Genomic DNA, 12,898 nt, shown 5'->3' with positions numbered 1-12,898 from the left:
GCTCACATGAGCTATGATTTTTGTGGAAAGAGCACTAGACTAGGGCAAAAAAGAGAACTCCCCTGGCAGTCGAGTGGTTAACAGGCATACACTTCCACTGCAGGGGGGCATGGGTTCGATCCCTGGGGAACTAAGATCTCACATGCTGTGTGGCCAAAAAAAAAAAAGTAAAAAAAAATTCTAGTTCTGCTACCTATTGGGTGTGCAAATAAATCACCTCTGGGTTTTTAGTGTCTGTCTTCACTGGTGAAATGGGAACACTTTTCAGGGAAGTGTCATGTCAATAAAAGCGCTTTGCAAAGTGTCTTGAGATACCACACGATTCCTCTTTACATCCTTCAAACATAAAGGGTCATTAAAGTCTGAGATTTATTTTGGTCAGTCTGTTTTAGACGGGGGTGGGGTGGAGGGGGAAGAGGGTTTTCAGGGGAAATCTACCAGCTAGAAAAAGCGCAGGGATCCTTGTGGTAACATTTGGTTAATACAAACTCTAGGACTTTTTGAATACAGAGGGTCCTAAGGAATTCTGATTATTTTGGAGGTGGTAATCCAGTTCAGGCTACTGTGGCCTGAGGGCGGTGCTTTGATAAGTGAAATCACTGCAGGTAAGTTCAACATTCACTTCTTAGGCAAGCTTAAAACCTGGCCCACATGCACACATTTAAAAAAAAATAAAATGTGTGCGTGTGGGCCAGACCCAGCAGTCTGGGACCTTTCAGACAGGCACCACCTCCTCTGGCTGTTTCTGAGGCCATCCAGAGGCCAGGGTCCAGATGAGCTGAAAAGACAGATCTGCAGCGTCTGGGACTTTGTGTAGACGTGCCTGTAGCGCGGAGGGTGGAAGGGAGGCAAGGAAGGAGGGGAGGAGGGTGTTGGGAGCTGAAGCCCCACCTTTCATTCCAGCAAAGTGCACCGGCAGAGCAGGAATGACTCACAGGCACGGGTGCTCAGGTTCCCACAGGTGAGGCGACAGACTCCTTTCTCCGGAAAAACGCCGAGGCGCTCTCTCCGCCAGGAGTGGCCTTGGCAGGGTGCTGGCGCTCTTGGTCTGCCCGGTCTGGTCTCTGGGGCCAGGGCTGGGTTTCCCTCATGTATGGCAAGAGCCCTACGCGTGCTGTGCTTTTTCTCCTTGGCTTACAGCTCACAGGTAAGAGCTCACGAGCTTCTCTGAGCATTTCCTCCACTGCCTATCCTATAAAGTTAGCTCATTGTCCCAGAAGTTGCGAGTCTTTTACTGGAGCCTGAGCCACAGTTATATTTTGCTTTAGTGTTGACTTTAATGAAACTGAAGTGGGGGTTGTTTTGGGGGAACTGCATTTGGAAAAACAGGTTTAGGTGCGTTCTGGTTGCCAGTGATTGGGGCACAGAGAGGGTTTTCTAATCTCAGATTACACTCCATTTTTTGGTGGCTGCTCTCCACCTCCCACTACAGGCAGAACCCGGCTCTTGGATTTCTGTGTGTGGGTCTTGTCAGACTCTGGACAGCACTGGGAAAGCGGAGATGGTTAAGGAGAGAGACCCACTGTGGCTTGCTAACTGCCCCAACATGCACATACTAAATGTAAACATCATGCTAAAAAAACGCTACATGGTATAAAGGTTCCAGCCGTACAAGCAAGCTAAACTGTCTGGGGCTGATTAATTCCGTTTTTTTCCAGAAGACTAGGAATAGTAGGAAATTCACTTAACAAGGACCCTTTCTGGAAAACTTACTGCTAGGGGACCATTAAACATATAACGTATTATGGTTAATCTGAACAGAGGTCTAATTCATGTTCTGATTAGTTTTAATTTTTTTTGTTTCTGCCTTCAATCTTATTTGCCAATGTTTATAGTTTGTTAGAGCAGTTTTGAAGTGTGTACCATGAGGCTAGGGTATCGTGTTTTAGACAAAGTGTGACTGCTAAGTAAAGTTTACTGTGTGCTATTTTTAGTTGTTAAAGGAATGGGAGGGTCAAGGTTACATGTAGGTAGGAATACGTGGTGGGTGAAGCTGAGTTTGAGTGAGAGCTGGGGCATCTCACATCTGTTGGATGCCCTGCTGCTGCTGCTGCTAAGTCGCTTCAGTTGTGTCCGACTCTGTGTGACCCCATAGACAGCAGCCCACCAGGCCCCGCCGTCCCTGGGATTCTCCAGGCAAGAACACCCTACTCAGACCTTTATTTTGGTAGTGTCAGCAGAAATTCTCTTAAGACACATCTCCTGTTAACCCTTCATTGCCTTTTTTCCATTGCAGCTCTTTGGCCAACAGCAGCTGTGGAAATTTACACTCCCCGCGTGCTGGAGGCTGTCAATGGGACAGATGTTCGGTTAAAATGCACTTTCTCCAGCTTTGCCCCAGTGGGTGATGCTCTCACGGTGACCTGGAATTTCCGTCCTCGAGATGGGGGCCCTGAGCAGTTTGTAAGTTTGGGGCCCTTGATTAGAAAAATAAGCCAGTCCATTTCTCCTGGCCCTTTTGTATTTTTCTTGGCCATAAGCACAGGGTACAGCTGGGGAACGATTCTTGGCACAGAGACAGAACTGAGAGGCTGGTGGAGGGGAAAGCAAGAGGTTGTTGCAGGAGAGCTGCAGACCGGACAGTCAGGCTTGCTGGTGCTTCTCTTTTGAAGATTTTTTTTGATGTGGACCATTTAAAAAGTCTTTATTGGATGTGCTCCAATACTGTTTCTGCCTTATTGTTTTGGTATTTTGGCCACGAGGCACATGGGAACAAGGGATCAAACCCACACCCCGTGCACTGGAAGGTGAAGTCTCAACCCCTGGGCTGCCGGGGACGCCCCGGTGTCTCTTGTCTGCTCCTGCTGTCCGTCTCCCTGCCCAGGCGCCGAGTAACACCTCTGGTCGTGGCTCCTCTCTAGGTTTTCTACTACCATGTGGATCCCTTCAAGCCCATGAGTGGGCGCTTCAAGGACCGAGTGGCCTGGGATGGGAACCCCGAGCGGTATGACGTCTCCATCCTCCTCTGGAAGCTGCAGTTTGATGACAACGGGACATACACCTGTCAGGTGAAGAACCCGCCTGACGTTGATGGGCTGATTGGGGAGATCCAGCTCAGCGTCGTGCAGACCGGTAGGTGATGCAGAGACAAGTTGTTTTTGGAAAGTATGAGAGCTTGTAGAAAATAGAGGGGCAAAGTTTTGTGATGGTTGAAAGAGTAAGAGAGGAGGACCAACTCTTTGGATCTGGAGATGGCAGAGGAAGAGTGAAGAGTCCTGGGGTAAAAAGAGAAGGGCTTTGTTTGGCTGTGGAAAGAAACAGAAAATAAGGCAAAGGGACCTAGGGAATCGGTTACAAAAATGGCATTGAGATCGTGAAAGGGAGAGGAAGCAATGCTCTGATAAAAGGCTAACAATAAGTCCATTCATCCACTCACTTAGTCACAAGATACTATTGAGTACCTACTCACTGTCCAAAGTGCTTGACATGTACCATCTCATTTAATTCTCACACTCACTGTTGGAAGTAGCTACCAATAATGGTAGCTATTGTTTATCGAGCCCTTCCCGCATGCAAGGAGATTTATGTAACGCATCTAATCTTTGTTGTTGTTCAGTGCTAAGTCATGTCCAACTCTTTGCGACCCCATGGACTGCAGTGACCCCATGTATTGCAGCGTGCCAGGCTTCCCTGTCCTTCACCATCTCCCGGGGTTTGCTCAAGCTCATGTCCGTTGAGTTGGCGATGCCGTCCAGCCACAGCATCCTCGGTCTAATCTTTACACACATCAATCCACTGTGCTCTTAGTGCTCCCCTCCCCCCATCTTACTAATGAGGAAACCAATGCTCATACAGGTTAAGTCACTTGTCCAAAGTCATGGAGCAGATAAATGGAGTCACTCAGAACTCAGACCCAAGCATCTCTATCTCCAAAACTGTGCTCCATCTAATGCACTGTATTGCCTGCAGGCCTAGAAAGGACAACCTAGAAAACTGCCAGATAACAAAAAGTAAAGACCACAAAACTTAACAGTTGTAAATTTGGGTCTGAGTCACTGCTACAGTTTATCAGCTGTAAATAAATTTTTTTCTTCTGTAAAGTGAGAATAATAGAGCTAAGATTATGATGAGGATAAAATGACATAATAAAAGTAAAAATCCCCAAAGTCTAAATTGTACTGAAAATTATAATAGCTAACATATATTGAAAGTATTATGTGCAGGCACAGTGTGGAACAATTTACATAAGCAATTTTATTTTTTTATAAGAACTCAAGAAATGAGTATTGTTATCTCTACTTTATACATTGAAGAAACTGAGGCTCAAAGAAGTTAACTACCCAAGTCACATAGGAATTGGTATTTTAACCTAGCTGTCATTGGTGTATTCTCTTAACCAATACGTTACTATCCAAAACATAAAAGCCTATAAAATGGTATGAAATCCTTTTAGTCCTAGCATCATCCTTCAAGGCCCTATCAACAGAGAGCTGTGTGACTTTGGAGAAGTCATTTGAGTTTTGAAAGAAGTAATGTAATGTCTTTGGATCTCAGTTTCTTCTTTGCAAAATGAACAGGTAGATAAGAACCCACAGGTCTTAAACATACTGGGATGACTCCTCTGAGGACCTAATGAAAGCCTAACCCCTAACCCCTGTTTACCTTAAACAAGGCACACAATCTGACATGGATTTCGTGGGTTTGTTCTCCTTCACCCCACCTTCCCTGCCCTCTTCCTTTACAGACTTGAGGCTGGGGAACCCCTGGGCTAGATATTCGCTAATGTCCTTTCTAGCTCTAGGTTTTTTGAAATTTAAATCAGAAATCAAGCTCAAAATCAAGAGACCCAGACTTCACAGTCTCTAACCTTGTTTAGGGACCCTTCCCTCTGGGTTCTTTCTTACCTCATTGATCCACTAGAGTACAGTTACTTGCCTTTCTTTCCTGTGGGCATCAGTTCCTTGAAGGTAATGTCTTTTCTGGCTTTGTATTTCCACCAAAGTGCTAGGACATAATAAACTCTTAAAAACCTGAATAAATGACTGACTGAATGACAGAGGTAAGAAGGATTCAGGGAGAAATAAACACTGGATTTGATTAGGTCAGCAATAACCTTACCCCATTAGCTAGGTTACCTGCCCCAGTGATTCCCAAATTTTTTGCATGCAACAGAATCACCTGGAGGACAAGTTAGAACACGTTGCTGGGCCCCACCTGTAATTGGGTAGATCTGGGGTGGGGCCTGATGGAACTTGCCTTTTGAAGTTCTCAAGTCATTCTGTAGCTGCTTCTCAAGTCATTCTGTAGCTGCTTCTCCTAGGACCATAGTTTGAGAACCACTAAAGTAGTCTGTGGGAGAAGGCAATGGCACCCCACTCCAGTACTCTTGCCTGGAAAATCCCGTAGTGTGTATGGCTTTCCTATTGCTACCAGAGTTTACACAGTTAGTATAGTAGAAAGGAATATTTCATTTAAGGATGAAAACACACCCCTATTATATCTTTAGATTTCATCACAGTCCTCCTCTTTTCAGAATCCCAACTTGATCTTTTCTCCTTACAGTACGCTTCTCTGAGATCCACTTCCTGGCTCTGGCCATTGGCTCCGCCTGTGCACTGATGGTCATAATAGTAATTGTGGTGGTCCTCTTCCAGCATTTCCGGAAAAAGCGACGGGCTGAAAGAGCGCATAGAGTGGTGGAGATAAAATCGTAAGGCTGGGCAGTTCTGGAGAAGTCTTCTTCGAACATTGTTTTATGGCAACTCTTGGTATTTTATAGCGGGGCTAAATCATTCTTGAACACATGTCCTTTCTTTTGGGTAAATCTCATATAGAATTCAAATTCACAGGATGGATAAATAAGGGTGTGAATTAGTAACTTTAGCTTTTTCTGTATCAAAATACAGTTGATTTACACTGCTGTATTAGTTTCAGGTTTACAATCAGATCAGATCAGTTCAGTTGCTCAGTCCTGTCCGACTCTTTGCGACCCCATGAATCGCAGCACACCAGGCCTTCCTGTCCATCACCAACTCCTGGAGTTCACTGAGACTCACGTCCATCGAGTCAGGTGTACAATAAAGTGATTCAATTATTTACATACACACACACACATATATATATATATTCTTTTTCAGGCTCAATTCCCTTATAGGTTATTACAAAATATCGAGTATATTTCCCTTTGCTATACAGTAGGTCCTTGTTGGTTCACTATTTTATGTATTATAGTGTGTATATGTTAGTTCCAAACTCCTAATTTACCCCTCCCCCACCCTTTCACCCTTGGTAGCTGTAAGTTTGTTTCCTCTGGGGTGTTTAGTTTCTTAATGTTAGGGATGATTTCATCATAGTCTTTCTTTACTATGTAGGATTTGATATACAAAAATTTGCTTATGTAAAGCTTTTCTAGGATATTCCTTCCTTTTAATGTAAAGCATACATTTCTAAGAACCACTGGGCTGTCAGCAGGGCCTCTGAATCAGTGCCTAGGAAAATCAGCCATGCTGATGTAAGGTACACTATATATATATATATATATTTTTTTTTTTTTAGATAAAATTTACATATAATAAAATTCATTATTTAATGTTCACAAAGTTGTGTAACCATTACCGCTAATTCCAGAACATTTTCATCACCTCCAAAAGAAATTCCATACCTTTTAGCTATCACTCCCTATCTTCCTCTCCCACCCTGCCCCTGACAGCTACTAATCAATCTGCTTTCTGTCTGTATGGATTTGCCTGTTCTGGACATTTCATGTAAAGAGAATCATATAACATGTGACCTTTTTAAAAAAATTATATTTTTTTAATTTGAAAAAATTTTTATTATTTAAAAAAATATGTGACCTTTTATGTCTGGCTTCATTGACTTAGTATAATGCTTTCAAGGTTAAACCATGTTATAGTATGTCATTCCTTTTTGTGGCTGCATTATATTCCATCATATACATATACCACATTTTAAAAAAGTATTTATTTTTTAATTTACTTGGCTGCGTCAGGTATTAGTTGTGGCACATAGGAACTTTCCTCACAGCATGAAAGGCTTCTCTAGTTGGAGGGCACATAGGCTTAGTTGCCCCAGGGCATGGGGCATCTTAGTTCCCCAACCAGAACCCACGTCCCCTTCATTGGAAGGAAAATTCTTAACCACTGAGCCACTAGGTTAGTCCCCACATTTTGTTATTTGATTCAATTGACGGACATTTAAAATTTCCCCACTTTTTGACTATTAGGATTAATGCTACTATGAATATTCATCTACAAGTTTCTGTGTAGGCATATGTTTTCCAATTTTCTGGAGTATATAAATAGGAGTGGAATTACTGGGATGTATAGTAACTCTACATTACCTTCTTAAGGAATTGCTGGACTGTTTTCCAAAACAGCTGCACCTTTTCATATTCCCGCCAGCAACGTATGAGGGGTCCAGTTTGTCTGCATCCTCAACACCACTTGTATTGTCTGTCCTTTTGATTACAGCCATCTAAGTGTGTGTGAAGTGGTATCTCATTAAGGTTTTGATTTGTATTTTTCTAACGACTAATGATGCTGGGCATCTTTCCATGTGTTTATTGGCCATTTTAATATCTAATTTGGAAAGATATTACTCAAATATGTTAAATATTTGAATTTTTGAATATGTGAAACCATTTCCAAGTTAGGGTATTTGTCTTTTTTTTTTTTAAGGTCCTTATATATTTTGGAGTATACAAAAGCACCTTATTAGATAAAGGATTTGCAATTATTTTCTCTCACTCTGTGGGTTGCCTTTCCATTATTGTGACTGATGTCCTTTGCAGCACAAAAGTTTTAAATTGTGAAGAATTCCAGTTTATCTTTTTTCTTTTGTTGCTTGTGTTGGTGTCATACTAAGAAACCATGGTTTAATCCAAGGTCAAAAAGATTTATGCCTGTTTTCTTCTAAGAGTTTTACAGTTCAGTTCTTACATTTAGGCCTTTGATTCTTTTATTATTATTTTTTGATTCATTTTCAATTAATTCTTATATATGGTGTGAAGAAGGAGTCCAAATTCATTCTCTCACAGTTGTAATTTTTTTCAGCTGTCCCAGCATCATTTGTTTCTTTCCCTCAAGAAATATTTACTATAGTAAACAGAACTGATTTTTAAGGAGCTTAATGAATCCAACTCTGAGCTGATTTGAATAGAATACAATTGATAAACATTTCTAGATCAGTCTTTTTTTGCCTTTGTTTTGGTTTTAATTTTATGCTTTTTTCTTTTTTGAATAAGAAGTAGAATTAGAAGTACAATACTAATGCTAAAGTATCTGTTTTAAATACCTGGCGTTCCCAAGTGATAACTTCCCTCTAGCAATATTCTGAAAAGCGTCTAAATCCACATACCCAGGGTCATGTGGAGGCATGGGTATTATTAGTTAGACAGTACTAGTGGTTTAGTGCTCTGTAAGTGCGATCTACTCCCAGGTACATATAGTTCTTACACAAATTTGGGGGAATATATCTAACCTGAAACTTTGTATACAGATTTGCCTCCCTTGTTCCTTGTCTTGTTCTATTGACATTGGTTTCTGCTTCTATGTTACAGAAAAGAAGAAGAAAAGCTCAACCAGGAAAAAAAGGCTTCTGTTTCTTTAGAATACACAGACTAACAGTCTACATGGTAAGTTTCACAATTGGGTTGATTTCTTTCCTTAGCTTACTTGCACGTCTCATCTCTACTGTAGATCTCCTAGATGATATGATTGTTCGGTGTTTCCTGTATGAAATGAGAGGAGCTGGGCAGAGAGATACGTCTTTTCTTGTGTTATGGATGGCTTCTCCTTTGAGTGTGTTTTGTGCAAAGGACTAGAAAGTTAGAACCCGCTATCATTAAAGCTGAGAATTCTATGATTATTTGAAACTTTGGGGTTATATTTACCACTTCCAAGAATAATAAATTAACTTGCAATATGTAAGTAAATTTTTTTAAATGAAAGAATTAATATTTGCTCTTTTCTTTTCTTGTAAACTAATCATGGCAGTTCAGAGAGTGACTCAATAGATATGCTTGACATTTTGACAAGAGAACTTTTGTATTCTTTGGAACTGATTTCAACTCCTCTCATTTAGTTTTTGGGACTATGAACCTAATTTTAGTGTGTGTAATTTTGTTTTTCCAGTTTTTAGGTTTATTAGGCTTAAAAGGTAGGTTGATTTATTTTAATACGATTATAATTTCTATTCCCTGAAGTCAGCCCACTATTATCATTTGCAAAAAGAGCCACAATTTTACAGCCTAAAGCTCCAGGGAAAGTTCACAAGAATTTATAAAAACAGTATGGAGAAAAATGATTCTATTGTAAACCTAGGAAAAAAATTTGGTATCACAGAAATTTTTACCAAGGGCTATTTTTAAAATCAAGCAGATTTTCTAAGTCAGGGGCATGGAAAATAAAGACAGAGGATGTTTAAGATTAAAAGAAATTTAAGGGAGTGATACAATCAAGTGCAGTGTATGACTTTTGACTGGATGGATACTAGTTTGAATGAACTAGTTGTAAAAAGAGTTGGGGGTACAATTGGGAAAGTCTTAATATGAAAAATGTCAATATGGATAATATTAGAGCATTATCATTAATTTTTATTAGGTATAATAAAGATATTGTGCTTACACAGGCAGACATACATATTTTAAAAATGCATATTGGAGTACTTGGGGGTAAAATGTCAGAAATTTGTTTTAAAAACTCTAGGCCCCCCCATATGTTATTTAGCAGGTACAATTTATAGCTATACAATTAAGTGAGAGTGTATTCCACACACTGACTTCTTTGTTTTTCTGTATATTTGATTTTCTTTATTATAAAGGGGTTGGGGGGAGACAGAGAGAGAATGTATATATGTGAGTAAGCAGCTATGGATCATCCAAGGGTCTATGCGAGGCAGGGATTATGAATTAAGGACACTGACCCTGAGAACTATGTAATAAAGATCAGGAAATTTTTTTAAAAGTTAAATTAGGAGAGGGCAAATATACTTAAGAATATTTTTCTTCACAATGGGAAATAGATCTAGTAATATAACTCGGTGGACGTGAGTCTCAGTGAACTCTGGGAGTTGGTGATGGACAGAGAGGCCTGGCGTGCTTCGATTCGTGGGGTCGCAAAGAGTCGGACAGACTGAGCGACTGATCTGATCTGAATATATATATATTCACGTCAGGTATTCCTATTGCACTCTTGCCAAATGCATTATCCATTTAAACTTCTGCTTTGTATTTCAGGAAGCTGAAGATTTCCCAGAACAAGAACCCTAAGATAAGCTGGAGTTAATGGAAGCTTTTCTTTGGCTTTTTCGGTTGTGACCTACCTTCCAACCAGTGCTGCAGTATATAACCACCTAGACCAGCAACGTTCCTCTGGAGCCAGCATAGGGCCCTTCTTGAGCAAATACCACCAGACTCACAAACAGCTCTGTTACTAAGGTTTTATTTAATTTCAGAGTGCAAATATTTTTCAAATGCTCACTAGGTTTTATATACTAAGAAGCTATATTTTTGCCCTTAAACACTCCTTGTGGATTATGATTTATATTCACATATACTGGCCTCAAATGAGATAAAAACCAAACTGTCTGTTATGTTTACTTTGATATATTAATTTCTTTAGAGCAGCGTTTTAGCTACTAAAGTTAACATGTTTATTCTTTCCTTCTCACATGCTTGATTAAAAGGTGAGCTAATTCTTTCAAGAGTTTTGATTAATTAACAGAAAATCCTAAATTCAAACTGCTAAAGAACAGTTTGATTTTTATGGCTCTCCTTAAGTATGAGACACATCTTATTTTATTGAATTTCTTTCAATACCCTAGATGGCAGGGTTTTGTTTTTGTTTGTTTTTGGCCAGTTGACCCAAGGTTTACAGTAGCACAAGCCAAAACCACAGAGTAAATAGGGAAGGTGATATAAATGCTAATAGATTGACAAATGCCACCTCAGGATGAAATGCTTGTTACTTTTTTTCTGTGCTCTGCTAAGTGATCTGCTAAGGTGAAATGCTTGTCACCTTTTTTCTGTGCTCTGATTTTTCACGAGCAGTGAATGACTGTTTAGATTACTGTATTCCCCACTTCCAATTCAATTATTTACAACAACAGAGCAAAATCTATGCTCATTTGTAGACTGGAATCTTTAAGCAGTTAAATGGAAGGATTCTGAAGTAGTATATTACAATTTAAAAATTGAGGGCTAATGAAAAAAAATCAACCCTAAGTTGTGATAATTTTCTCTAGTGTTATACAAAGCTCTGAGAACTGGAAGAGATTACATTTTTTCTTTCTTTTATTTATTTTTTGTTTTAATACAGCTTGATACTTTGTTTTCACCAACTAGGCTGAGGATATTATTTCTTTTAACAAACTGGAATTTCAAAGCAGTTTATTTGTATTTAAAGATGATGAACTTTGATTTTTTTCCCCCAATACTAAAAAAAAAAAAAACCCACCCTGGTATAATTTACTTATGAACTTGAAATGCTTCTCATGCCTGTCTCATTTTGCTTTTTATGCTGTCTAAAAAAGTAGTTTCAGTACCCAGTTTTGAAACTAAAAATCAGATTTAAAGTCCATTATTACCTTTCATTCACATTTTCTTTTTTTCTTCTACATTCAACCTTTGAAAATATAGTAAGTGGATATTTCTTCAAACAGATGGCCTGGATAAAGAGTAACTGCTGCTGCTGCTAAGTCGCTTCAGTCGTGTCCGACTCTGTGCGACCCCATAGACGGCAGCCCACCAGGCTCCTGGTCCCTGGGATTCTCCAGGCAAGAACACTGGAGTGGGTTGCCATTTCCTTCTCCAATGCATGAAAGTGAAAAGTGAAAGTGAAGTCGCTCAGTCCTGTCCGACTCTTAGCGACCCCATGGACTGTAGCCTACCAGGCTCCTCTGTCCATGGGATTTTCCAGGCAAGAGTACTGGAGTGGGGTGCCATCGCCTTCTCCGATAAAGAGTAAAGAGATAGTTAAAAACTCATGGAAGCTGTTTCCAGCAAAACCTGTAGTTTCCGTGTCTTGATTAAATGCTCAAGGGTTAATACAGCCCCACTGTTCAGTGTCTTCTACTTAAAGAGAACTTTTGTATTGTAATTTATTTTTTATTGTGCCTTAAACACTATGTAAATAACCGTCAGTAATAAAGCATTACAATTAAATAATTTGCTTATACAAAAATCTAAAATTTTTACATAGCAGGTAACAGAAAACTGATGGGAATGTATTTTACCTCTATTGAAAATTTTTCTAAGGAGCAGCCTGGAAGTCAATAATAGAATTAGTTTCTACTGGGTAAATAAACCTATATGAATTTCCACAGAATTTTCACATTGCTTTGAATAACAGGATTGAGCACAACAAACTACTTAGTTTGGGGACTCTTTTGAAGGAACAGTATCATCTATTCCATCTGATACTCTTACATTACCTTCTTAATAGAGAAAACTACCAGCTTTCAAGTCTGGTAAAGAAATGCAAGTTGAAAAATGTGAAGTTATTAACTATTCCAAAAGCTGAAGCATATTTTCATTCCCTTGCTTTCATTAAACATGCGTAGATTCCAGGAGAATAGACTGACTAATAATTAAAGGAAGGTACCATCCCATTTCTTTTTCAGAAGAATCTGACACCGCCTCTTCATTGCACTTCAAGCACTGTGAAAACACTTTCTCACTTTTCCAACCAAAAGAAGCATAAGCCTCAGCTCCTTTTTGTAATGATTTCATCATTGCCACTGTCAGCAGTAATTTAAATGAAAGAAAGTGAAGTTGCTCAGTGGTGTCCGACTCTTTGCGACCCCATGGACTGTAGCCTACCAGGCTCCTCCGTCCATGGGATTTCCCAGGCAAGATTACTGGTGTGGGTTGCCATTTACTTCTCCAGGGGAACTTCCAGACCCAGGGATCGAACCCGGAGTCTCCAGTAATTTAACAGAC

General features: G+C 39.9%; 1 protein-coding gene across 1 annotated transcript; it reads left to right on the top strand.

Annotated features, from left to right (window-relative positions):
- Window positions 1–848: 848 nt before the first annotated feature.
- On the top strand, window positions 849–11,395 carry MPZL2 (myelin protein zero like 2). The gene is given in 6 exon segments (NM_001015673.2): window positions 849–1,147; window positions 2,237–2,403; window positions 2,862–3,072; window positions 5,503–5,650; window positions 8,519–8,593; window positions 10,196–11,395. Coding segments are annotated over 5 exon segments (648 nt in total). The 5' UTR covers window positions 849–1,089; the 3' UTR covers window positions 8,583–8,593; window positions 10,196–11,395.
- Window positions 11,396–12,898: the final 1,503 nt, after the last annotated feature.

Source organism: Bos taurus, chromosome 15 (genome assembly GCF_002263795.3).
Source record: "Bos taurus isolate L1 Dominette 01449 registration number 42190680 breed Hereford chromosome 15, ARS-UCD2.0, whole genome shotgun sequence".
NCBI lineage: Eukaryota > Metazoa > Chordata > Mammalia > Artiodactyla > Bovidae > Bos > Bos taurus.
Note: the sequence above shows the minus strand (reverse complement) of the source record. Positions and strands in the feature narration are given on the sequence as shown.